Source organism: Macaca fascicularis, chromosome 20 (genome assembly GCF_037993035.2).
Source record: "Macaca fascicularis isolate 582-1 chromosome 20, T2T-MFA8v1.1".
NCBI lineage: Eukaryota > Metazoa > Chordata > Mammalia > Primates > Cercopithecidae > Macaca > Macaca fascicularis.
Window position 1 is genome coordinate 42,595,918 of NC_088394.1, and position 26,653 is coordinate 42,622,570.

Here is a 26,653-nt window from a genome sequence, read left to right on the forward strand (position 1 = left end):
GGGTGGGGCCTGGCTCTCACTGGCTGGTGCAGCCTTTGCGCGCGGGTTTCATTGCTCCGCGGCTTTTGCCCGAGTTGTTCGCTTTAGTCCCGGCGCTATGGGGTCGGAGCTGATCGGGCGCCTAGCCCGGCGCCTGGGCCTTGCCGAGCCCGACATGCTGAGGTGAGTTCGGCCGCGCAAGACCAGGGCTGGGCTCCCGCCTCGCGGCCCTGGGCCCTCAGGCGAGGCCGGCGCCCTTCCCAGGCGTCGGGCGGCGCGGAAGTGACGGGGAGCGCTGGGGCCGCGCGGCGTTTAGGGCCTACTTCAAGAGAAACTTCCCGGCCGTAAGCTTGAATGAGATGGCAAGAAGGGCGATAGCAAACGGTGATGGCAAACGTCCCTGGGAACAGCCAGCCCTGTCCGCGGGTAGCACGGTGGTAGAAAAATGAGCCAGGGAGAATTTGCCGCTCATTCCGCCAACGCCTACTGCAGTCGGGTTTAAGCAGGGAACCCGACAACGCGGCGCAGACTCCGTTGTCTATAAGGGCGAGGACCTTAACCGGGCCGTGTGCCAGAACCACTGGGCGTGGGGTGGAGCGCGGCCTAGCGGCTGCCTTTAACAAAACAACAAAAACTCGGAAAAGCGGGCGCTGTTCCCGCTGAGGCCGGATTGATGGCAGGTGCTAGGCGAGGAAAGATATGGCAAGAGCTGCCCAGGCAGGGACGACAGCTCCTGCAAAAGCCTTGAGATGGGAAGCGGGATCCGGGGTTCGAAATAAAGCCATTGTAGCTAAAACGTGGAGCAGTCAGGCGAGGGAAGGCAAGGAATAGAGCACTTAAAAGATTTGAAGACACGCCTGCAAGACTCGGTAGTCGTTTAGAACAGTGGTTCTCAAAATGTGGTTCCTGGGCCAGCAACAGCCATATCATCTTGTCTCTTGTTAGAAATACAAATTCTTCGGTCCCACCTCAAGCCTACTGATCAGTAACTCGGCCTGGGACCCAGTAATTTGTTTTCACAAGCCCCCAAGGTGATTCTCGCCTACAATCAAGTTTAAGAACTACTGATTTAAAGGAAATAGGAGGAAAGGAGGAACCCTGGTCTAACCTGCCTGCCTCTGTGATAGTTCATGCTTGTTCCAGTAATGGAGGGAGGAAAGAAGGGTTATTTTTTTTTCGAAATTTAACTTCCTTTTGCCTGAAAGCATTTGAGCACAGTGATGTTTGGAGTCGGTGCTGGTTCTGTCTTCCTCTCCCCAGAGGTATGACCTTCATTCCCAGCCCCAGATAAACGTGCCACAGGAGTTAGGTTTAGTGTGAAGCTCACCAGGCTGTATTCATTGTTTACCAACGTGTTGAGCAAACTTCTGAATAAGTTGTAGCAAACACACTGCCCTTTTAACCAGGAAAGCAGAGGAGTACTTGCGCCTGTCCCGGCTGAAGTGTGTCGGCCTCTCTGCGCGTACCACGGAGACCAGCAGTGCAGTCATGTGCCTGGACCTTGCAGCTTCCTGGATGAAGTGTCCCTTGGACAGGGTAAGTAGGTCCCACCGAATGTCTGAATAATCCAGTGTAACAGTGAAGCTCTTTTAACTTTTGGTTGAACTAAACCCCAGTAAAATCCCTTGTTTTAGATTGGTCTGGCTATTCTTGTTTGTTATTCTGGAAATACTGTAGAATCATTTTGCTTTGGAAAAAAATTTTGCCATGTTTTCTTTACTCATCACTGTTTTCCCTGACCACCTCTTTCTCGGCTGGAGGCCATCTTCCACACTGCTGCTAGCATTACCCTCGTTTTAAAGCACGTCCAAACCCCTGTGCTTTTCTTCCAATGTCACAGTGTTTGAGAGAACAAGCTTTGGGGTCAGGAGGAGTTGCGTGTTGAGATCAAATCTCCACACTAGCTAGTTCTGTTAGCCTCCAGTGTCCTCATCCATAAAGTGAAGATAAAATCCAATTTCGCTGGATTATTGTGAGGAGGATTAAACGTACATAACACCGCTAACACGGTACCTGTGTCATAATGTTACACTCATTAAATGGTAATATTACAAACAAAGCTTTGCTGATGACCATCAAACCCTCCAGCCTCTCTTGAATCCTGGCCTCAAGCTACAGTATTCACTTAACAGACTCTTCACTTCAATGATTTGTGGCTTTGAAAATGCAATACCTTGTTTTTTCCTGTAGTACTCTTCTGGTAAACTATTTGTCTTACATGACCCTGTCTTATTGTTACATTGAAACTTTACTCAAGTCTCCCAGACAGAGCTGGTTTCCCACAGTGGAGCCTCCTGTTTCTTTTCCTACTTTCCTTTTCCTCTTTCTCACACACACACACACACACACACACACACACACACACACCGCCCCATCCCGTCCCTACTCCACTCCCACTACTTCTCTCCTTCCTTTTCCCAATAAATAACAGTTAGCACCTTTGTATAAACACAAGTAACCATATATGTGTTTCCTGTGGTTTTTTACTGCCTGTTTGACTATGTTAGTATTGTGTTATAATTTTAAATCATCTGTGCATATGCATGGCTGCCTGCTTTTGTATAGTTTGAACTCTTTGAAAGCAGTACTTCCTCAGCCTGACATAATTACCAATTTTTTTACTAAATGAAGCTAAACCTTTAGGTATTAAGGTTTGCCACAAAATTAACTTTGAAAAGTTATACTGCTTATTAAACAAGTGTTTAAGGGTACTAATATATAGAATGTAAAGTTTTTATGATTTGTGTATGTGTGTTTCCTTTCACAGGCTTATTTAATTAAACTTTCTGGTTTGAACAAGAAGACATATCAGAGCTGTCTTAAATCGTTTGAGTGTTTACTGGGCCTGAATTCAAATATTGGAATAAGAGACCTAGCTGTACAGTTTAGCTGTACAGAAGCAGTGAATATGGCATCAAAGATACTAAAAAGGTATGGGGCATAAAGAACCTTAATTGAAAATGTATACCAATAGGCGGGGTGTGGTGGCTCACACCTGTAATCCCAGCACTTTGGGAGGCCGAGTAGGGTGGATCATGTGGTCAGGAGTTCAAGACCAGCCTGGCCAACGTGATGAAACCCCATTTCTACTAAAAATACAAAAATTAGCTGGGCATGGTGTCATGCACCTGTAATCCCAGCTACTCGGGAGGCTGTGACAGGAGAATTGCTTGACCCCAGGAGGTGGAGGTTGCAGTAAGCCGAGAATGCATCACTGCACTCCAGCCTGGATGACAAAGCAAGACTTCATGGTGGGGGGTGGGGAGTGGGGCGCACCAGAAAATTTATACTGATAGATACAAATTATCCGTTGTCCTATTCTGGTTAATTTTCAGTCTTAAAAAAATAACTCATGTTAAGTGACAGCACACATATCTCATCCGTTTTAAAAGCTGGTAAGTTCTGGTTTGCACTTTCAGTCTCTTTTCAAATAATATTTTCTAACAGATAATTCTGCAATAACTTCTCTTTTAGCTATGAGTCCAGTCTTCCCCAGACACAGCAAGTAGATCTTGACTTATCCAGGCCACTTTTCACTTCTGCTGCACTGCTTTCAGCATGCAAGTAAGTATTTTATTAAACATTCAGTAAAGTTACCAATTTACAAGTTGGTTTTTCATCCCCAAGGAATACTTCTAATTTAGTTGATATCAATTCAGAGCATATTTTCCCCTAGAAATAATATTAGGAATATTGGCCAAGTGACCATATTCCTAGTTTATCCCATAATGTAGCTAACAACTTGGAACTAGTGTGGTCAGAATTCCACCAGCCAAATAGCAGCTGTATACATATGCTGGGAATTCTGATTTCAGCCTGCCTTTTATAAGCGATGATATCTCTTATAAAAGAGATATCATTAAAACAATCTTCATATGTGATTTTCTGCTCGTATATTTTTTAAAGTACTGGCTGGGCCAGGCATGGTGGCTCCTGCCTGGAATCCCAACACTTTGGGAGGTGGAGGCAGGAGGACTGCTTGAGGCAAGGAGTTCAAGACTAGCCTAGACAACATAGTGAGACCCGAATCTCTTAAGAAAAAAAAAAAATAGCTGGGTGTCAATGCATGCCTCTAGTCCTGGCTTCTCAGCTACTCAGGAGGCTGAGGCTGAATTCTCACTGGAGCCTAGGAGTTCTTGGTTATAGTGAACTGTGGTCATGCTACTACACTGCAGCCTAGGCAACACAGCAACACCCTGTCTCTAAAAAAAAAAAAAAAAAAAAAAAGCACTGGCTACAACTGTTCTTCAAGGAATTTATAACATATTTTAGTGATAAATTCTCACATCTGAATCTTAGAATTGTGGGTTATCTATGTGTATACTGAAATGTTACCTTGGAAATATTAGTAATAGTTGATATCTTTGTCTAAAATTGTCTTGTTTTTATCTTGCCAGAAAACTCCTTAGAAAACAAAATGTAGTTGGCCCTTAAAGAATGGATTTCTCACTACCTACTCACTAATTTTGGTATGCTTGGCTCTATTAGCTACATACCTAGGAGTATTAATTGGCATTTGTAGAAAACATCTCTTCAATTCAACAAAAGTATGTGCATATAAAGAGGGAATGTAGCTGTTATTGTAGAAAACAGTGAGACTAGTCAACCCTACTTTCGAAACCATATTATGCTGAGTAAGAAAAGGTCTTGACAGGTCTATTATCCTGAAGAAAAAGCTTATTTTGTGTTTGTAATTAGTGGTTGCTGTGGAGTGTTACTAGGAGAGTTTATTTTCAGGGTGGGGTGGGGTTGTTACATTCCTGTAATATAAATATAAATATCCTGTGAGTTAAAACGAGTGGAACATTCAAAAGTCCTATGATTGTCATTCATTAAATTAATCTGAGATTTACTAAAGAGTTCTAAAAGTCACGAAACACTACAGCAAATGTCTTTTATGTACTCCTTTTGTTATAAAACAGATCCCATGTGCATTTTAACTCTCAGTCCAATAAACAACTAAACAACAGCACAGATAATAACATGTTTGGAATGAAGGAAAAAACTAGAGGCTCTTAAAGCATGGTCAAAAAGAAAGTAAGTTGATTATCTGGTTGCCCAGAGAAGAAAACTGTACAGGTTTTGAGAAAAGCAACTTGTGAAATTGTTTTGTAGGATTCTAAAGCTAAAAGTGGATAAAAACAAAATGGTAGCCACATCCGGTGTAAAAAAAGCTATATTTGATCGACTGTGTAAACAACTAGAGAAGATTGGACAGCAGATCGACAGTAAGTATTCTGTAGTTCAAGAATGTGTCATTTGAAAATGTAGTACTTTTGTTTGTAAAAGTCAAATATTTTCAAATGTGTAAACTGGCTGCTTCCTAAATTCTGTATTACATGTGGACCAGGTATGTTTTTATTGATGTTTCTAACCTATGACTCTTGAATCTATGCCTGGAAAATAGATTCTTTATTAACATGTTCCCATGTTAAATACCAGCCTGTAGATACATAAGCCAGGATAGAAATGATTCTCAAGTCTGACAAGAGAAGCCAAAGAAAAGAGAAGTCTAAGATCATTTGTCTTCTCCTTCTCATATTTGATCAGTTAAGGTGTCTAATTTTATTTGTGATCCAAAACATGCCCAAATACTGAAATTGAGGACAGGAGAAAAATTAACCTTGAATACACTTCTTAAAGGAGAACCTGGAGATTTAGCTGCTCCACCACGGAAGAAAAAGAAGATAGTGGTTGAAGCCCCAGCCAAGGGTAAGTTTTACTAACACGGTACTGACATTGACATTTTATGCAGTGAACAGCCTAGTGCTGCTCTAGCAGGTTGCCTGACAGGAGTCCAGTTTTAAGTAAATTCTGACTGTGAATCATTTGATAAGACCAGTTTTCCAAGCAATCAATAATGGAAGTAACATCAGTATTGGGTAATTAAGAATATGTCTGGTCTGGCACAGTGGCTTATTCCTGTAATCCCAGCACTTTGGGATGCTGAGGCGGGAGGATTGCTTGAGCCCAAGAGTGCGAGACCAGCCTGGGCAGCTACAGCTAGGTATTTGTCTTACCTGGGCATGGTCTGATGGGAAGTCTCTAGTTGTACAGCCAGTCAGCTGGTTGGTTGGTTGGTTGTGATTGGCTGGGGATTATTTTTGTCTTTCAGAGGTTCTTTTCCCCCCCACACACAAAAAAAAAAAAAAAAAAAAGTTTCCAAGTTAAGTTCCAGGTTGCTTATAAGAGCTTTAGCTACAAAGACAATCTCAGGCAAATGGCTGCATTATTGTTTTTTTGAGACGGAGTCTGGCTCTGTCGCGCAGGCCGGAGTGCAGTGGTGCGATCTCGGCTCACTGCAAGCTCCGCCTTCCGGGTTCACGCCATTCTCCTGCCTCAGCCTCTCGAGTAGCCGGGACTACAGGCGCCGGCCACCACGCCCGGCTAATTTTTTGTGTTTTTCAGTAGAGACGAGGTTTCACTGTGTTAGCCAGGATGGTCTCAATCTCCTGACCTCGTGATCCGCCCGCCTTGGCCTCCCAAAGTGCTGGGATTACAGGCGTGAGCCACTGCGCCCAGCGCATTATTGTTTTAATATCACCTACCAGCTATGTGATTTTTTGTCTGTTTTTTGGGTTGTTTTTTTTTTTTTTTTTTTGAGGCATGGCCTGGTTCTCTCACCCATGCTAGAGTGCAGTGGCACGGTCTCAGCTCACTGCAGCCTCCCCCTCCTGAGCTCAAACCATCCTCCCACCTCACCCTCCTGCATAGCTCGGACTACAGGCATGTGCTACCACAACTGGCTAATTTTTGTATTTTTGGTAGAGATGGGATCTCAACTATGTTGTCCAGGCTGGTCTTGAACTCCTGGGCTCAAGTGATCGGCCCCCTTCGCCTCCCAAAGTGCTAGGATTGCAGGCATGAGCCATTATGCCCTGCCACTGGCTATGGGATTCTAAGAAAGTCTGTAATTTCTGTGAGCCTCAGTTTCCTGATCTATAAAATGTGATTAATATTATCGCCTATTATGGAGTGTAGTAGGGGTTAAAGGAAATAATGCCATTTAAAGTACTTGGTTCAGTGCCTCTCAAGCACCAGTTAAGTGCTTGATAGACGTTAGCTATTGTTAGATGTCTTGGAATGCTTGGAGTGTAAGGGAGAGAAAAAAGTGATAGCTAAGCTAGGTGTGGTAGTGTGAGCCTATAGTCCCAGCCATGGTCCCAGTTACTTAGGAGGTGGAGGTGGGAGGATCATTTGAACCTAGGAGTTTGAGTGCAGCCTGAGCAACATTACAAGACCCCATCTCAAAAAAAGTGATAACTGCTGTTTCTCCACTTCATTTCAGTGTCTTCTTTTCTATTTTAGACAATTTAAACAGGTTTACCTTTTTTTAAATTTCATTTCTAAGCATAAGAATTTTGAAATTGCTTTTGATGATTTTCTGTCAGAAATGAAGAAGGTAGAGGAGATGCCACATAAACCACAGAAAGATGAAGATCTGACACAGGATTATGAAGAATGGAAAAGAAAAATTTTGGAAAATGCTGCCAATACTCAAAAGGCTACAGCAGAGTAATTTCAGCTTCCAGACTGGTATGCATTCCAAACTGATAGTACATTGCCACCTCCAGGAAGAATTGAGAGCTTTGGGATTTTGTTTAAACTTTTATAACAAGGATCCTAAGACTATTGCCTTAATAGCAAAGCAGCCTACCCGGAGGCTAAGTCTGGGCAGTGGGCTGGTCCCTGGTGTGGGCATTAGACCAGCCACAGCGCCTGATTGGTATAGCCTCATGCGCTCTCCTACAAAATGGAATTGGAGGCCGGGTGCAGTGGCTCATGCCTGTAATCCCAGCACTTTGGGAGGCCGAGGTGGGTGGAGCTCGAGACCAACCTGGCCAACGTGGTGAAATCCCGTCTCTACTAAAAATATAAAAAGTAGCCAGGTATGGTGGTACGTGCCTGTAATCCCAGCTCCTCAGTAGGCTGAGACAGGAGCATCACTTGAACCTGGGAGGCGGAGGTTGCAGTGAGCCGAGATCGCACCACCACACTCTAGCCTGGATGACAGAGCGAGACTTATCTCAAAATAAATAAATAAATAAATGGAATTGGAGTCATTTTGCTTTGTTTTAAATAAATGGCAGTCCCTTGTCTTATTCAGAATATAAAATTCAGTCTGAAAGACATCTTACAGATTTTTACTTCAGGTTTTGTGCGAGGTATTTATTGTACAGCCTAACTTAATAAATGTTATTTGTATATGCATTCAAGTTGTACTTGTCATCAGTTTGGGGGAATCCTTCTTATGCTCAAAGCTATGTCTCCTCTATCAGGTTCCTGTCCACTGAGCCACACTGCCCGCCAGACCACAAACTCAGATCAGACTTTAAAACCCTGCTCAGCCACTTATCACCTGTGAAACCTTTAGCTAATTAATTAACTTTTTTATGCCTCATCTATAAAGTAGGACTAGAAATGGTACCACCTCATAGATAATATGGAGGAGTTTCTGAGCCAATACATATAAAGCATTTAGCACAGTACCTGCTATGAGTAAGCATTTAGAAAATATTAGAATAGAGAAAGAATCTCACATATGGAGGTCTCATAATGAATTAAACATTAGCACCTTTTTAAAAAATCAAGTTTTTCTTTTTTAATGTCTACATATTGAAAAATGTAAACTTAGTAAATACTACTTGTTTTAAGACTATGGAAGAGGACCGTTTCATGGATGGTAAGAAGTTGCTAAAGGCATCATGCCAGACATGATTTTAACTAAAATTAAGAATATATGATATAATTAAATATTTCCATGATAAAGGGATTACATCCAAATGTTTAAAATCTACTTAGAATGGCATCAGTAATAATAATGGTTGCCTTTTTTCTGCTACAAGTAATGAATACCTGCTACATAGATCTAGAATGACTAAAGGTGATGTCTCTTTTTTCCCCCCTACCCTTTTTAGTTTTAGAACTTTAGCAGACTAAGGCTAAAGAAATACCACAATCAAATGATCCCAACATAAGCATGTCTGGCAAGGCCTGTGGTATTGGGGAATAAACATGAGCTTTGGAATCACGCACACTTGGGTTTAAATTCTGGCTCTGCTACTTCTCCCCTAACAAAAGCCCAAAATCTCACTGAGCCTAAGTTTTCCTATTTATAAAATAGAAAAGCTGGGCACAGTGGTGTGCACCTACAGTCACAGCTACTCAGGGGCCAAGGCAGGAGGATCACTTGAGCCAAAGAGTTTAAGTCTGTAGTATGCTATGATCACACCTGTGAATAGCCACTGCACTCCAGCCTGGGCAATATAGGGAGACCCCATCGCTTAAAAAAAAAAAAAAGAATAACAATAGCTAAAGTAGAAATACCTGCCTTGTGAGGATTAAAGTTATTGTATTTGTGAAGTGCACTTTGGGAGGCTGAGGCAGGCAGATTGCCTGAGCTCAGGAGTTCAAGACCATCCTGGGCAATATGGCGAAACCCTGTCTCTACTAAAAATACAAAAAATTAGCCAGGTGTGGTGGCTCGTGCCTGTAGTCCTAGCTATGCAGGAGGCTGAGGCACAAGAATTGCTTGAACCCGGGAGGTGGAGGTTGCAGTGAGCCGAGATCGTGCCACAGCACTCCAGGCTGGGTGACAGACGAGACTATCTCAAAAAAACAGAAGCTATGTAATTTGTTATTTGGTGCCAAGATTTAGATTTCTAGCTCCCAGCCTACATCTTTGTCCTATGCTGGATGCTTCCTGCCTTCGAACATCAGACTTCAAGTTCCTCAGTTTTGGAACTCGGACTGGCTCTCCTTGCTCCTCAGCTTGCAGACAGCCTATTGTGGGACCTTGTGATCATGTAAGTTAATACTTCATAAACTCCCCTTTATATACATATATATACACACACATATACGTATATATACATATATATACGTATATGTGTGTATATATATATCTTCTGTCCATCTAGAGAACCCTGACTAATACAGATGCTTACTAGTTAGTGAATTCATGTGTTTCAGTACTGTTATAAACACTTTTTGGAAGCTCACTTCTTTAACAGTTCTTCATGGTTTAACTGATTTAAAAGGTTTTTTTGTCATGTTTTCAAATACAACAGTAAAGAGGACAGTATAATGAAACCCATACACATCACCTAGACCCAAATTATTAGATGTTGCCATACTTGCTTAACTATACCTTCCTGTTTCTCTGAAGTCATTTAACCACATTGCCAATATCACACCTCACAAAATTAATAGTAACTCTATCATCAAATGTGAAATTCATAATCTAAATGTCTCAAAAATATCTTTTTATTGTTTGCTCAAATCAGGGTCAACACAAGGTTCACACTTGACATTAAGTTGTGAATTTTTAATTATAAAAGTAATACATGCGGGCCAGGCACAGTGGCTCACACCTGTAATCCTAGCACTTTGGGAGGCCGAGGTGGGCAGATCACGAGGTCAAGAGATCAAGACCATCCTGGCCAGCATGGTGAAAGCCTGTCTCTACTAAAAATACAAAAATTAGCTGGGCGTGGTGGCGCATGCCTATAGACCCAGCTACTCGGGAGACTGAGGCAGGAAAATCGCTTGAACTCAGGAGGCGGATGTTGCAGTGAGCCGAGATTGCGCCACTGCACTCCAGCCTGGCAACAGAGCAAGACTCCATCTTGAAAAAAAAAAAAGGAATACGTGCTTATTGTTAAAAAAAAAAAAAAAAAAAAAAAAGATTCAAAAGGTTCAGAAAGATAAATGAAAAGTGGAATTCCACCTCTTCCAATCACCCACTTTTCACATTCCACTGTTAAGTTTCTTGCATATCCTACAATTTTTTAATGCACATATAAGCATATGTCTCTTCACAAATGGGATGATACCATATATACATTCTATAATTTTTTTAAGAAAAAATGGCTTTCAGTATATCTAGATCTATCTATAACAGCTGTGAGGTATTCCACTATATGGATGTGGCAAAATTCATTTAACTAAAACCAAACTAATAGGCATGTGTTGGTTGTTTCTACTGGGCCATTAGCAACTGTGCTATAGTAAACATCATTTTGCATAAATCTCTATACAATTGTTCAAGTACAGAGGGATAAATTTCTAGAAATAAAATTACTGGATGAAAGAAAGCATGGGCATGACTTTTATTTGGATACATATCCATCAAAAGTGGGAGAATGCCATTTTCCCCACACCCTCACCAATTCTTCACCAATCTGACAGGTGAAAAGAGGGGGCCCCAACTACCTTTTCGAGTTTCTCTGCCCAGCAGTTTCCAGTGACTGTACATGCACATGGAAAAGTCCCATTAGAAATAGTTGACCCAACACAGTTGCAATTAAATATTTGAGCTAAGTACATACTAGCAAAGTACTAAAATCCAGAAAAACTCAAGCTTCATAAAACCTCAAATTTCAAATCAGGGATGCTAAAATCCACATAGCTCACTTGTGTGGGCCTGGCCTAAACAGACCCCTCAAAGGAACTTTGGAGGGAAATTGTTTCTCTAGGTAAGGAATAACAGCATAAAGGGAAAAAAATTAAAATTGATAGATACAGGATTCTTTCTAGATCTGCCCTGTCCAATATAAATGCCACTAACCACATGTGGCTATTAAACACTTAAAATGTGGCTAGTGCAACTGCAGAACTGAATTTCTAATTTTATTTGATTTTAATACAGGTAAAAGTGGATACTTCAGTTATTGGAAAACTGTGAGTTATATTTCAAACAACTTGAGTATGTAAATACATTTTTCCACAGTAAGTTTTAAGAAATCTAAATACAGGCCGGGCGCGGTGGCTCAAGCCTGTAATCCCAGCACTTTGGGAGGCCGAGGCGGGTGGATCACGAGGTCAGGAGATCGAGACTATCCTGGCTAACATGGTGAAACCCCGTCTCTACTAAAAATACAAAAAACTAGCCAGGCGTGGTGGCGGGCGCCTGTAGTCTCAGCTACTTGGGAGGCTGAGGCGGGAGAATGGCGTGAACCTGGGAGGCGGAGCTTGCAGTGAGCCGAGATCACGCCACTGCACTCCAGCCTGGGAGACACAGCGAGACTCCGTCTCAAAAAAAAAAAAAAAAAAAAAAAGAAATCTAAATACAGATTAAGTACGTCTGATGAAAACCTAGCATCTGAATTGACAAGATTTTTTGTGTGGGGGGGGTGGGGGGTGGGGACAAAGTTTTGCTCTGCCACCCAGGCTGGAGTGCAGTAGTGTGATCTCAGCTCACTGCAACCCCTGCCTCCTGTTTAAGTGATTCTTGTGCCTTAGCCTCCCAAGTAGCTGGGATTACAGGTATGCACTACCATGCCCAGCTAATTTTTGTATTTTTAGAGATGGGGTTTTACCATGTTGGCCAGGCTGGTCTCGAACTCTTGGCCTCAAGCAATCTGCCCACCTTGGCCTCCCAAAGTGCTGGGATTACAGATGTGAGCCACCATGCCCAGCCTTGACATGTGTTTTTAAGTGTAAAGTATACCAGATTTTGGAGACTTAGTATGAGAAAAAGAATAAAAATCTCTTTTTTTTTGAGACAGAGTTTTGCTCTTATTGCCCAGGCTGGAGTTCAATGGCGGATTCTTGGCTCACTGCAACCTCCACCTTCTGGATTCAAGCGATTCTCTGGCCCTAGCCTCCCTAGTAGCTGGTAAAATATCTCAATTTTATCTTGATTATGTATTGAAATATTTTTGATACACTAACATATAAATTATTAAAATTGATTTTCAATGAGTTTTGTTAGAGAAGCTACTAGAAATGTTTTAATTATGTGTATAGCCTGTACTATATTTTTGTTGGGCAGTGCTGCTCTAGATATGGTAATTAACTACCTTTTTCTGGGGAGATGATTCTAGCATTCTCCAGAATCTTAAGTCCAAAGGAGGGTATGAACCACAATAGAACTACAAAATACACACTCTAGCTCCTTCTGGAGGCTGCCCTCAAAAAACCTTTTAAGGAAAGATAACTGACATTTAAAAAATAAGACATTTTACCAAATCACTGTCACTGTCTCATCAAAGGACAACTTCCAGCAGCTGTGTCTTCTGATGTTCATTCTTCAGCTGACCAACTTGGAGCAGGCCTACACTTGCTGATACTGAAACTGTTCCCAACGAGGGTTAGCCTTCCAGAGGAAACTTAACAACCTGAGAACTGCAGCAGCAGGATAACCTCTCCACCTGCCTACCTCTCCATCAAAAAAGAAGAGCCTCTGTTTTGGAACAAAAATCCTGAAAGGTGGTGAAACTGTTGCATATCTAATTAAAATCTAAAATTCACAACATTGACTAAAGCTGCTCACCTGAGGCTAAGCACAGTGGCTCACGCCTATATTCCCAGCTCTTTGGGAGGCCAAGACAGGTGGATCACCTGAGGTCAGGAGTTCAAGACCAGCCTGGCCAACATGGCAAAACCCCATCTCTACTAAAAATACGAAAATTAGGGCCGGGCGTGGTGGCTCAAGCCTGTAATCCCAGCACTTTGGGAGGCCGAGATGGGCAGATCACGAGGTCAGGAGATCGAGACCATCCTGGCTAACATGGTGAAACCCCGTCTCTACTAAAAAAATACAAAAAACTAGCCAGGCGAGGTGGCAGGCGCCTGTAGTCCCAGCTACTCGGGAGGCTGAGGCAGGAGAATGGCGTGAACCCGGGAGGCGGAGCTTGCAGTGAGCTGAGATCCGGCCACTGCACTCCAGCATGGGCAACAGAGCGAGACTCTGCCTCAAAAAAAAAAAAAAAAAAAAAAAAAAAAAACGAAAATTAGCTGGGCGTGGCAGCACATGCCTGTAATCCCAGCTACTTGGAAGGCTGAGGCACAAGATCACTTGAACCTGGGAGGCAGAGGTTGCAGTGAGCCAAGAACATACCAGTGCACTCCAGCCTGGGTGACAGAGGAAGACTCTCTCAAAAAAATAAAATAAAAAACTAAAGCTGCTCACCCGAGAAAAAAAATGGGAATAGCACAAAAATCATGTAGAAGTAAGGAAATTTAAAAGATTGTGTATTTTTAAATAACAAAGTACTCCTTTTAACCATTTTGCAAGTTGGTAAAGTATCTAAATATACATATGTACAAGTTTGTAAATGTGTTAGTTGAAGCTGGGTGTGGTGGCTCACACCTATAATCCCAGCACTTTGGGAGGCTGAGGCAGGTGGATCGCTTGACCTCAAGACCAGGTTGTGCAACATGGCAAAACCCTGTCTCCACTAAAAATACAAAAATTAGCTGGGTGTAGCAGTGGGCACCTATAGTCCCAGCTACTCATGATCGCCTGAGCCCAGGAGGCAGAGGCTGCAGTGAGCCAAGATCACGCCACTGCACTCCAGCCTGGGCAACACAGTGAGACGCTGTCTCAAAAAAAAAAAAAAGTGTTAGTTGCTTGCCATGTTGAGAACAGTGTGATTTCAGTGAAGGGATCACAGGGCTACTCTAATGCATACAGAAAAGTGTTTAAATGTACAGTGGACCCTTGAACAATGTGAGGGTTAGGAGTGCCCTACCCCCTTGCAGTTGAAAATCTGGGTATAACTTTTGTCTCCCCAAAAACTTAACTACTAATAGCCTACTGTTGACTGGAAGCCCTATCAATCATATAAACAGTCAATTAACACCCATACATACACATGTACATGTGTGTGTATATATACATATACTGTCTTTTTTTTTTTTTTTTTTTGAGATGGAGTCTTGCTCTGTTGCCCCGGCTGGAGTACAGTGGTACAATCTTGGCTCACTGCAAACTCCACCTCCCGGGTTCAAGCAATTCTCCTGCCTCAGCCTCCGGAGTAGCCGACATTATAGGCATCTGCCACCACGCCCCAGTAACTTTTGTATTTTTAGTAGAGACGGGGTTTCACTGTGTTGGCCAGGCTGGTCTCGAACTCCTGACCTCAAGTGATCTGCCTGCCTCCCAAAGTGCTGGGATTATGGGTATGAGCCACCGCACCCGGCTTATATACTGTATTCTTACAATAAAGTAAGCTAGAGAAAAGTTATTAAAATCATAAGGAGGAGAACATATATTTACTATTCATTAAGTGAATCATCATAAAGGTGTTCATCTTCGTCATCTTCCTATTGAGTAAGCTGCGGAGTGGGATGAAGAGGAGAGCATGGTGTTGCTGTCCCAGGGGTGGCAAAGGCAGAAGAAAATCCATGTATAAGTCGACCGTGCAGTTCAAACCCTGTTCAAGGGTCAACTGTACATGTATATAGGAAGTGTACGTGTAGAGTGACAACATCGAGCGTGCTACAGCCTGAGGCAGCAGAAGAGCCGCTTTCCTTGATGTCTCAGGATGTATCATTTCTGTGTTTTCTCAGAAAGCTGAACCTCATTACATTCTTATCTCTTTCATAAATGGCCTATCAGCTTCCAGACTTACAAGACCAGAAATTTGTAACTAAGACAGAGGGGTTAGGACAGGGCAGAAAAACCAGAGAGGTGCAGGTGTGTGGAGATTTAAAAAGCACATTCAAAATGATCACTGCTCCGATTTGGCTATAAGAGTTGACATATTTTGACATTTCAAGTGATGCTGATTCTCAAGAGGGAGCATAAGTTAAAGCAAGTTTGAAGATCACTGTCCTAAATCCACATGGCTTGACACAAGAATGGGGTAGTACAATAAAATGTCAGCTCATACCTGAGCAAATCAAAATTCTAGGAATTCTTTGTACTGGAGGAGATAATACGAATAACATGGCCCCTGCAAAGTAGTCTACTGAGTTATTTAATCAGTGTGAGTTTAGAATTTAAATTCGACATATGCAAAGTACCTACCTAAAGCATCCCTACACTTACCACCAAAAGTAGGTATATTTGAAAGGTACACAGAGCATTTCACACGTAGTGATCTTACAAGGCAGAAAAAAAATGTTCTTAGGAAGCTTCTTTACAGCCACTTTTCATCCACAAGGAAGGCAGCAGCCATAACCATTTTTACAAAATAAGTGGAATCAATAATACCAAAAAGCCAAATTATTTAAATTTTCGAGTCATCTCTTCACTTCACCACTGGCCTCAGTAATTTCTGGACCCACTGGAGCAGCAGAGTTGAAGGTTAGGGAGAAGTCGGAAATTTCCTTAACCTGTTGGCAGCAGTCACCACATAGAAATGTTTCTTGAGGCAAAGAGAATAAAAGAAAAGAAAAAGCATATATTTCAGACCAGTTGCTTTATGAAGAAACAATAAAAGGATTTAAGTGAGTCCAGCTGCTGGGGTTGGTTTAAATCTGATCACCTAAAGGAAAAACAAGTTTCTAAAATAATTATAGAATAATCATATGACTTTCAGGGGCATGTTGGGAGTAAATATGAAGTGGGAAGATATATCATCCTACCCCCTTTTTTTCTTTTTTTTTTAAGGGGGGGTGGGGGTGGGGATGGGGTCTGGCTCTGTTGCCCAGGCTGGAGTGCAGTGGCATGATCTTGACTCGCTGCAACCTCCACCTCCTGGGTTCAAGCGATCCTCCCACCTAAGCCTCCCAAGTAGCTGGGACTACAGGCAAGCGCCACCACGCCCAGCTAATTTCTGTCTTGTTTGTAGAGATATGTCTCCATTATGTTACCCAGGCTTATCCTGCCCTTTTCACATTTTAAAAATGGAGCACCCTAGAACAGTGTCTTATTTTTATTTTTTATCAGCCTACATCGTGCTTTGATAGAACAGTGTTTTTCAAATTGTGATTCACAACCAAGCAATGGGTCATGAAATCAAATTGGTGGGTTGTGAACAGCATTTAAAAAATAAAGCCAAGTGGCACAGAATAGAAAATATCAGAATACATCATACTCTGTTAGAGAAAATGTTGTGATTTTTTTAAAACAGAGATGGGAGTCTCACTCTGTCACCCAGGCTGGAGTACACTGGCGAGATCATGGCTCACTGCAGCCTCAAACTCCTGAATTCAAGTGATCCTCCCCACTCAGCCTCCCGAATAGCTGGGACTATAGGTGTAGGTCACCATGCCTGAGTCAAATTTTTGTTGTGTGTGTGTGTGTCTTTCCCGGTATGTGTGTACACGTATAGGTATTCTTGTGTACTGGCTCCATACATAAAGGGTTTTGTTCGTGCTTTTGGATCCCCAGTGAGGATCTAAGTCTATATTAAATTGTTGGAAGCCACTTCCCTGGATTACAATTGCTTTTTTTTTTTTTTTAACTATACTTTAAGATCTAGGGTACATGTGCACAACATGCAGGTTTGTTACATATGTATACATGTGCCATGTTGGTGTGCTGCACCCATTAACTTGTCATTTACATTAGGTATATCTCCTAATGCTATCCCTCCCCCTCCCCCCACAATAGGACCCGGTGTGTGACGATCCCCTTCCTGTGTCCAAGTGATCTCATTGTTCAATTCCCACCTATGAGTGAGAACATGCGGTATTTGGTTTTCTGTTCTTGCAATAGTTTGCTGAGAATTATGATTTCCAGCTGCATCCATGTCCCTACAAAGGACATGAACTCATCCTTTTTATGGCTGCATAGTATTCCATGGTGTATATGTGCCACATTTTCTTAATCCAGTCTGTCACTGATGGACATTTGGGTTGATTCCAAGTCTTTGCTATTGTGAATAGTGCCACAATAAACATACGTGTGCATGTGTCTTTATAGCAGCATGACTTATAATCCTTTGGGTATATCCCCAGTAATGGGATGGCTGGGTCAAATGGTATTTCTAGTTCTAGATCCTTGAGGAATCGCCACACTGTTTTCCACAATGGTTGAACTAGTTTACAGTCCCACCAACAGTGTAAAAGTGTTCCTATTTCTCCACATCCTCTCCAGCACCTGTTTTTTCCTGATTTTTTAATGATTACAATTCTAACTGGTGTGAGATGGTATCTCATTGTGGTTTTGATTTGCATTTCTCTAATGGCGAGTGATGATGAGCATTTTTTCATTCGTCTGTTGGCTGTACAAATGTCTTCTTTTGAGAAGCGTCTGTTCATATCCTTTGCCCGCTTTTTGATGGGGTTGTTTATTTTTTTCTTGTAAATTTGATTGAGTTCTTTATAGGTTCTGGATATTAGCCCTTTGTCAGACGAGTAGATTGCAAAAATTTTTTCCCATTCTGTAAGTTGCCTGTTCACTCTGATGGTAGTTTCTTTTGCTGTGCAGAAGCTCTTTAGTTTAATTAGATCCCATTTGTCAATTTTGGCTTTTGTTGCCATTGCTTTTGGTGTTTTAGACATGAAGTCCTTGCCCATGCCTATGTCCTGAATGGTATTACCTAGGTTTTCTTCTAGGGTTTTTATGGTTTTTGGTCTAACATTTAAGTCTCTAATCCATCTCGAATTAATTTTCGTATAAGGAGTAAGGAAAGGATCCAGTTTCAGCTTTCTACTTATGGCTAGCCAATTTTCCCAGCACCATTTATTAAATAGGGAATCCTTTCCCCATTTCTTGTTTTTCTCAGGTTTGTCAAAAATCAGATGGCTGTAGATGTGTGGTATTATTTCTGAGGGCTCTGTTCTGTTCCATTGGTCTGTTTCTCTGTTTTGGTACCAGTACCATGCCATTTGGGTTACTGTTGCCTTGTAGTATAGTTTGAAGTCAGGTAGCGTGATACCTCCAGCTTTGTTCTTTTGGCTTAGGATTGTCTTGGCAATGCGGGGTCTTTTTTGATTCCATATGAACTTTAAAGCAGTTTTTTCTAATTCTGTGAAGAAACTCATTGGTAGCTTAATGGGGATGGCATTGAATCTATAAATTACCTTGGGCAGTATGGCCATTTTCACAATATTGATTCTTCTTATCCATGAGCATGGTATGTTCTTCCATTTGTTTGTGTCCTCTTTTATTTCACTGAGCAGTGGTTTGTTGTTCTCCTTGAAGAGGTCCTTCACATCCCTTGTAAGTTGGATTCCTAGGTATTTTATTCTCTTTGAAGCTATTGTGAATGGGAGTTCATTCATGATTTGGCTCTCTGTTTGTCTGTTACTGGTGTATAAGAATGCTTGTGATTTTTGCACATTAATTTTGTATCCTGAGACTTTGCTGAAGTTGCTTATCAGCTTAAAGAGATTTTGGGCTGAGACAATGGGGTTTTCTAAATATACAATCATGTCATCTGCAAACAGGGACAATTTGACTTCTTCTTTTCCTAACTGAATACCCTTTCTTTCTTTCTCTTGCCCAATTGCCCTAGCCAGAACTTCCAACACTATGTTGAATAGGAATGGTGAGAGAGGGCATCCCTGTCTTGTGCCAGTTTTCAAAGGGAATGCTTCCAGTTTTTGCCCATTCAGTATGATATTGGCTGTGGGTTTGTCATAAATAGCTCTTATTATTTTGAGATACGTTCCATCAATACCGAATTTATTGAGAGTTTTTAGCATGAAGGGCTGTTGAATTTTGTCAAAGGCCTTTTCCACAATTGCTTTTAAGATAGGTTTTATGTCCATGGTACTAAAGAATTCTGTTGTAAACAAAATTATAAAGTTTTAAAAGTTTAACAGGCCTTTCTTATCTTCCATTTCTAAAATGTGGAAGAATCAGGCCTCAAGCTCTAAGAAGTTAGTTCAGGAGCTTCACTGTGATTGCCACTGAGAACATACGCTTAAGCTTCATTCTGTTACTTCAAGTATCCATATAAGCACAACCAAATGTAAGTTTTATGCCAGTTATTTTTGCTCTGTGACATTTTTAAATCAAGTTAGCAGCTTTTGACATGAGAGAGATTTTTCCCCCTAAATAATCTTTCTGTTTAGAATCAAAATGTAAGTAAAAATTTGGCTACAGGCTGGGTGCAGTGGCTCATGCCTGTAATGCCAGCACTTTGGGAGGCTGAGGCAGGAGGATTGCTTGAGGCCAGGAGTTCAAGACCATCCTAGGCAACTTAAAAGACCCTGTCTGTGCAAAAAATAGAAAAGTTAGCAAGGCATGGTGGTACATGCCTGTAGTCCCAGCTACTTAGGAGGCTGAGGTGAGAAGATTGCTTGAACCCAGGAATTTAAGGTTACAGTGAGCCATGATCATGCCACTATACTTTAGCCTGGGCAACAGAGCAAGACCCTGTCTATAAAAACAAACCCAAAAATAAGAAAAAAAGAAAAGTAAAGAAAACTTAGCTGCAGTTTTTTCAAAGGACAGATTAGAATGACAAATTTCACGTTTACTAAGAGAAAAACCAAATACCTTCCATTTTCTTTGAGCTATGTATTTCTGCAGCAGTAGTTGGGATTTGAGACGAGTTTTGGATCTTGAAGCTTTGGCAGGCAAATTATTCAGCCACTCGTGTTTCAGGCACTGTGTGGCACTCATTCTGCAGCTGTGAAATCAAACAGCAGTTAAGACTTTTAGTTGGAGTTGCATTTTCTCATCCAAAAATCTGTTCAGTTGGGTAGGAAGCCTGAGTCAGTGGAACAGATTAATCATTTAGGCAGATTCATGCCATGTACAAAAAAGGGAACTCCTTGTGTCTAAAATTCCCTTCCTTCAAAGTGCCAGAAGGTCGTCAGCAAAATGTTCTCTGACCTCTATAGCGGGAACATATTCCAGTGATTCTGGGAGGAACCACTTCCCAGAGCAGGCTAAGAAGTTGAAGCAGGGCAGTAGGAAGGCTAGCTATGCCTGGAATTGCTCTTAAAGAAGCAAAAGAACAGGAAATTTGAAGGAAGTTCATTTCTCCTTCCAGAGTATGAAGGCAACTTGTTCATCTGACTTAGATTTTTTTTTTTCCTCTCACATAACTTTTCACAGTCAGAAAGAAACAAAACTGTAAAAGTCAGGGAAACACAAGCTGTCTTAGAGCCCAGACTCTTAGGCCTTAGCCTTGGGTTGTTAATACCTTTGGTTATGTCCAGTTATTACCTTATTCTGAGTATCAAAAAACTCACATGGCTTGACCCATGACTTTGATACAGATGCTGAAGCCTAAATAGATCTTCTTCACCAAGAAACAAGGTATTCAGATCTTTCTTCTGCAAATAACATCTGCATAACTCAGGTTTTTTTCAACCTTAGCCTATGACAAGTGATAACTTGCAGATAGGACCAATCTACATATGCTTCTTTCTAAAACTGTATTTTATGCCCCTACTTGTTTGTTTCATTTATTTCCTTTGTCCCTTTCTCTGTTCCCTTTATTTTTCCAAAGAAGTAGCAAACTAAGAAATCTTGAAAGGAATTTGTCCACAGAAAGAAAGACCTTCACAGTCAGCAGTCCTGCCCAGCTCCCAGACCTGGGGTCCCCATGAGTGACAAGCGATGAAAGGTACCTCTTCTCTTTGACCAGCAACCGGGAAACAAAGTCCTTGGCCTCCTCCGAGAGCCCTTCAAAGGTGTCAGCATCAAAATCCCAGCTACAGTTTACAATGAAATTCATGGTCTCTGCATCTGTTTCCCCTAGAAATGGGGACAAGCCACTGAGTCTACAGAAAAGAGAAAGGACCATCAGTAGGTAGAGGCCACATTTGCCAACGTGCATTGGCAGAATAGAGAAGCTTACAGAGTTCAAGTGGACCTAGCCAGAACCAAGAGGGTTCAAAAGGAAAGCACCCCCACTACTTCTCCACAGGATGGGGTCCAGTGTGTTCATTAAAGGGAGGACACGGAAGGATTTAAAATTTGGAGGCAGGAAGAATTTTTGGAATAAGTCCCCTCTTGTGCTCACCTCTTTGCACCTCATTCCTGAAGTAAAGAGTAAAATTAGGGCCCTACTTCATATGCCCAGTTATCAAGTACACATTGATTTAATTTTAGAAATAGAAATAGCCTTCCATGTCCTTGAGACAGCCAGGCTTGTTTAGATGCTACCCAGGCCCCAAGCCAAAGGAGAATGGGCTTTATTAGGCTCCCGCTAGAGGGAGGGTAAAAGAAGCAGGATACCGTGACGGCCAGCCTCAGGGATCTGAACTTCCCCAGCCTGGTGCAGCTCACACATCCGAGTGCAGGGACAGTGCGTAGCAGTTACACAATAATCAGAAGATCAGAAGCAAAACATGACTTTGCTTCTGAGAAAGCAGCCACGGGAAGTCCACAGCCGGACAGAGAAGAAAACAGGGAGCACGGGTTCAACGATGCCATAAAGGGTATCCTGCCCTGCCCCCCACCCCCTTACCCCTTCAGTGCACTCCAGCCTCATTTGGGTTTTTATTTTGTTTTGTCTTTAAACAGGGCCTCATTCTGTCACCCAGGCTGGAGTGCAATCATAGCTCACCGCAGCCTCAAACTCATGGGCTCAACCAATCCTCCTGCCACAGCCTCCCAAAGTGCTGGGATTATAGGCATGATCCAGCTCCATTTGTACCAGAGCACATGCATGTCTCTGCTGGAGGGCTTTCTCTCCAGCCGAAGCTTGCTTTCCCCACCCAGAAGTATCAGGAAATCAATTCCACCCCATCTCCATTAGTCCACATGGAATAACTGATAAGAGTTAGTGTATAAATACCCCAACTCCCTCCCCTAGATGAAATAACTCTCAGGGGGTATTCCATGATGGATTCTGGAGTTCCCCAGCAGAATGAAACTCTAGTTGCGCACAACTGGGCCTTACTCCTGAGTCATGAATACTTTTGTTTTTTTCAGTTATTACTTTTATGTCTCAGTACCCAAAAATTCAATGGCTCAAGCCATAACTTTTTTTTTTTTTTTTTTTTTTTTGAGACATGATCTTGCTCTGTCACCCAGGCTGGAATGCAATGGCATGATCATGGCTCACTGCAGCCTCAACCTCCCAGGCTCAAGCAATCCTCCCACCTCAGTCTCCCTAGTAACTGGGACAACAGGCACGCACCACCATGCCCAGCTAATTTTTTTTGGTTTTGGTAGACAGGGTCTCTCTGTGTTGCCCAGGCTGGTCTTGAACTCTTTGGCTCAAGTAATCCTCCCACCTTGGCCTCCCAAAGTGCTGTGATTACAGGCATGAGCCACCGTGCCCAGCTCAACCCATAACTTTGATACAGCTGCTGAAGCCCAAGTAGGCCTTCCTCACCAAGAAACAGGCCTTTAGACCTTTGTTCCAGGGAATAATATCAGCACATCTCAATTTTTTCAATATTAACCTACTACAATAACTTGGAAATACGACTGCCTTGTAAATATGGTAACTGGCTTGATAATATACCCTTCCCTGGCTCCTTTCCTTCCCCGTCTCACTACCCTATTCCTCTATTGGGGTTTCCTGGGGATACTTCGCAAATAGACTACTTGTACTCAAAATTTTGCTTCTAAGACTACCCAAAGGAAGACAAATGACCCCCATCCCCATTTCAGAGCCAGGCTGCTAAGCACTCACAGCATGTAGGTGATGACTCCCACACTCCACATGTCCGTGGGGAATGAGACAAACTCATAGTTGACGACTTCTGGGGCCAGGAACTCAGGAGTGCCGAAGTTCACCTTCAGCTTCTCTCGAGGCTTGTACCTGGGGAGTAGGGAGGGTACAAAGAACCATGGGGTGAGGCCTGGGAGATGTGGATGCTGGGGCTCATTTCTGGTGGGATGCAGACATTCCCCACTTCCCATCAGCCATATGGCCTGGACCCCACACCCACACTACACTTGTGAATTACTGGGGAATACTCAGATCCCAGGCCCCAAACTTCAGGCTTTTCTAAGTCAGTGATAGAATCAGAAAACTACAGTCTTCCTCCTCCAGGCGTTTGCTTCTGTCAGTAGTCAAATTTAGAGAAACAGAAATAAGGAAGGGGTTGGGGCAGGCAGAAAATGGGAAGTTATTATTTAATGGATATAGAATCTCAGTTTTGCAAGATGAAAAAGTTCTGTAGATTGGTTGCACAAAAATATGAATGTACTGATTGTACATGTTTATGGTATATATGACGCTTTTTTTTTTTTTTTTTTTTTTTTGAGACAGGGTCTCACTCTGTCACCTACGCTGGAGTGCAGTGATAAGATCTCAGCTCACTGCAACCTCCACCTCCCAGGCTCAAGCAATTCTCTAACCTCAGCCTCCTGAGTATCTGGGGCTACAGGCACACGCCACCACATCTGACTAATTTTCTGTATTTTTTGTAGAGATGAAGTTTCACCATGTTGCCCGGGCTGGTCTCAAACTCCTGAGTTCAAAAACTCCACCTGTCTCAGCCTCCCAAAGTGCTGGATTACATGTGTGAGCCACTACACCCAACCGGTATATATGATGCTTCGATACATGTGTACATTGTGGGATGGCTAAATCAAGCTAATTAACATATGTATTACCTCACATACTTATTTTTTATGGTGAGAACACTTAAAGTCTATTCTCTTGGCAATTCTCAAGTATACAATACATTGTTATTAACTATAATCACCATGTTGTACAATGGCTCTCTTGAATTTACTCCTCCTTTCTAATTGAAATATTGTATCCTTTGGCCGACATCTCCCCAGTGCCACCTGCCCTGCCTTCGGTAACCACCATCCAACTCTGCCTGTAAGAGTTTGTCTTTTTCAGATTCCACACCTAAGTGAGATCACGTGGTACTTGTCTTTCTGAGCCTGGTTTATTTCACCTAACATAATGCCCTACAGAGTCATCCATGTTGCTGCAAATGACAGGATTCCCTTCTCTTTTGAAGCAGAACAGTATTCATTTGCATATATATACCCCAGTTTCTTTATCCACTGACGGACACTAGGTGATAACTTTTATGTTATGTATTTTTTAAACCACAATTCCAAAAATAAAAAATTAGAAAAAGTTCTGGACATGAAGTTTAAGGCTAGGAAGAGAGTCAATGGCTGAGTGGGAAAGGGGGGCAAATAGTGTGTTTTAGAATCACTCTTGAAGAAAAAGAGTCTCTAGCTAAAATTTCATGGGCACTTTTTATTTGCCAGGTACTATGCTAAAAGTTTTATACATGCGTGGCATCTCTTTCCCTCCTTCCAAGAGCCCTATGAAATAGGTAGGATTATTATCCCCATTTTATAGATGAGGCAATTGAGAATAACAATAATAAAATAAATAAAATGAATATTCTGCCAATATACCCTGCTTCCTTTAAATCAGCTTTCAGAGAGCAGTCTCCTCTCCTCCAAATTTGCCGAGAGCCAGGCAGACAATGACTCAGCGCCAACACAGCTAAGCCCATCCAGTGAAAGAGCAGCAAGGTGGCGGGGGTTGAGGGACTGGGCCAGGGGACTAGATGGTTAGATAGATAGATAGATAGATAGATAGATAGATAGATAGATACATGTTATGAGATACATATATGGATACATATATATATATATGTGGGCTGTGTATCTATATATACGTATATATATGTTTGTGTATATATATATATTTTTTTCTGGCTTCTAACTTGCATAGTCCTTGTTATAATGTTGGGACACTTTAGGCCTCAGGAGAGAATCTCTCTCTCTGTGTCCTTCTCCAGTCCTTCTTTCACCTGCCCAAGGCAGGACTCTAATCTGACTGTGGATCAAAAGACCCTCATTCTAGAGAGTGTCCTGCCCCCTACCCTAAAGGAAGGAATGCAATACAGAGAGGCTAAGAAAAAGACAGGCCTTGCTGGGTTTAGATCATGGGCTTTTTGTCCAATCATCTTTCTGTGCCATTGTCAATCATGCCTATGTAATGATGCCTCCATAAAACCCCAAAAGGACAGGGTTGGAGAGCTTCCCAAGGGCTGAAAACGGGGAGATTCCTGGAGAGGGGACACTCAGGGAAGGCATGGAAGCTCCATGCCCCTTTCCCCATACCTCGCCCTATGTCCCTCTTCACCTGTATTCTTTGTAATATAAACAGGTAAATGTAAGTAAGTGTTTCCTTGAGTTCTTTGAGCCATTCCGGCAAATTAAGCAAACCCAAAGAGGGGGTCGTGGGAACCCCAACATGAAGACATTCCATCAGAAGCTCCAGAGGCCTGCACTTGTGACCAGTGACTGGGGGAAGAGGGGGCATCCTTGAGGACTGAGCCCTCAACCTGTGGGATCTGACGCTATCTCCCGGTAGGGGATGTCAGAACTGAACTGCAGGACACCCAGCTGGCATCCGCTGCTCGCTGGTGGGGAACCCACCTGCCCGCTTTTGATCACAGAAGTCTTCAGTGTTGTTTGCTGTGGTGTGAGAGCAGAGGAAATACAATTTGAGAGCTTTTCCCCAAACAGCCACTCGGCATGGAGGTTTTTGGTTTGACTAAGTTTTGGTAAATTGACCTACAGCCCTTTTCACCTCCCCACCAGGTAAGACTCTGGCCTATAGGATAATGTTCAGACGTGTGAGCCCCGCATTCAGGATTCCCCATTAGTGCCCTCATCTTCGACTGTATTTTCCCCCGACCGGCCTGCACATACAGGGTGCACCCTGTTCTCAGCCCACAACTCACAGGGCCCCCCCACCTCCCCTCCAGGTAGTGCTACACTAGAGCTGGCTCTCAGGTGCACGGGAGACCTGAGTGCCTCTCCTTCCAGCTCCACCTTCAGTGATATCATCTTGGTAGCTTGTAATTAGCAAACACTGGCAAAGATTACAAATCAAACCCATCCCCTCTCACTCCCCACTCCCTCAGGGCTGGTGCTGAAGCATTTGCCAGCATAGCAGCATTGCCTGCAGACAGCAAATCCTGTCCACCAGTCCCTGCCGACTGCTCAGAAAAGCCTTCCCTGACTCCAGGGGCGTCCAGTGGTTGCTTCTTTCTCGGTGTTCACAATGTGTCCCTGCACATGCTCATTTGGCAGCGGACCATCAGGTATTTGAGAGTGTACTGCATACACCAGCGTGTGCATTCTCAGTGA

At 42.6% G+C, this 26,653-nt stretch overlaps 2 protein-coding genes across 27 annotated transcripts in view; one reads left to right on the top strand and one right to left on the bottom strand.

Moving 5' to 3' along the window:
* Nucleotides 1–26,653, bottom strand: part of VPS35 (VPS35 retromer complex component) — a 127,320-nt gene that overhangs the window by 31,179 nt on the left and 69,488 nt on the right. For 11 of the 23 annotated variants that reach the window (XM_074026730.1, XM_074026724.1, XM_074026727.1 and 8 more), the window contains 4 exons: nucleotides 23,205–23,333; nucleotides 21,187–21,339; nucleotides 20,105–20,237; nucleotides 15,671–16,076 (listed from right to left, as the gene is read on the bottom strand). In XM_074026730.1, coding sequence (XP_073882831.1) covers nucleotides 16,017–16,076; nucleotides 20,105–20,237; nucleotides 21,187–21,339; nucleotides 23,205–23,333 — 475 coding nt within the window. In that variant the 3' untranslated portion in view covers nucleotides 15,671–16,016. Of the gene's footprint in view, nucleotides 1–15,670; nucleotides 16,197–20,104; nucleotides 20,238–21,186; nucleotides 21,340–23,204; nucleotides 23,334–26,653 lie in introns of those variants that run through there. The other 12 variants (XM_065537003.2, XM_065537001.2, XM_074026717.1 and 9 more) reach the window with 2 other exon arrangements.
* ORC6 (origin recognition complex subunit 6) lies at nucleotides 12–8,190 on the top strand. Of its 4 annotated transcripts, none has more exons than XR_012428697.1 (7): nucleotides 12–162; nucleotides 1,386–1,515; nucleotides 2,747–2,910; nucleotides 3,454–3,543; nucleotides 4,902–5,207; nucleotides 5,623–5,691; nucleotides 7,371–8,190. XR_012428697.1 is itself a non-coding variant. In XM_005591828.4 (7 exons), the coding sequence occupies exons 1-7, from the start codon at nucleotides 98–100 to the stop codon at nucleotides 7,496–7,498; spliced, it is 759 nt and encodes a 252-aa protein (XP_005591885.2). In that variant the 5' UTR covers nucleotides 12–97; the 3' UTR covers nucleotides 7,499–8,190. The 4 variants fall into 4 exon arrangements, 2 of the variants coding, with proteins under 2 accessions (XP_005591885.2, XP_045237912.2); XM_005591828.4 differs by having other exon boundaries at nucleotides 5,095–5,207; XR_012428698.1 differs by lacking the exon at nucleotides 12–162 and adding an exon at nucleotides 294–1,241.

What these genes read in the sequence shown, in the direction of transcription:
- ORC6 (XM_005591828.4), top strand. Translation starts at nt 98, where the DNA reads ATGGGGTCGGAGCTGATCGGGCGCCTAGCCCGGCGCCTGGGCCTTGCC. An exon ending in TGAAGTGTCCCTTGGACAGG is followed by an intron (nt 1,516 to 2,746) that starts GTAAGTAGGTCC and finishes TTCCTTTCACAG; the next exon opens with GCTTATTTAATTAAACTTTC. An exon ending in GCATCAAAGATACTAAAAAG is followed by an intron (nt 2,911 to 3,453) that starts GTATGGGGCATA and finishes CTTCTCTTTTAG; the next exon opens with CTATGAGTCCAGTCTTCCCC.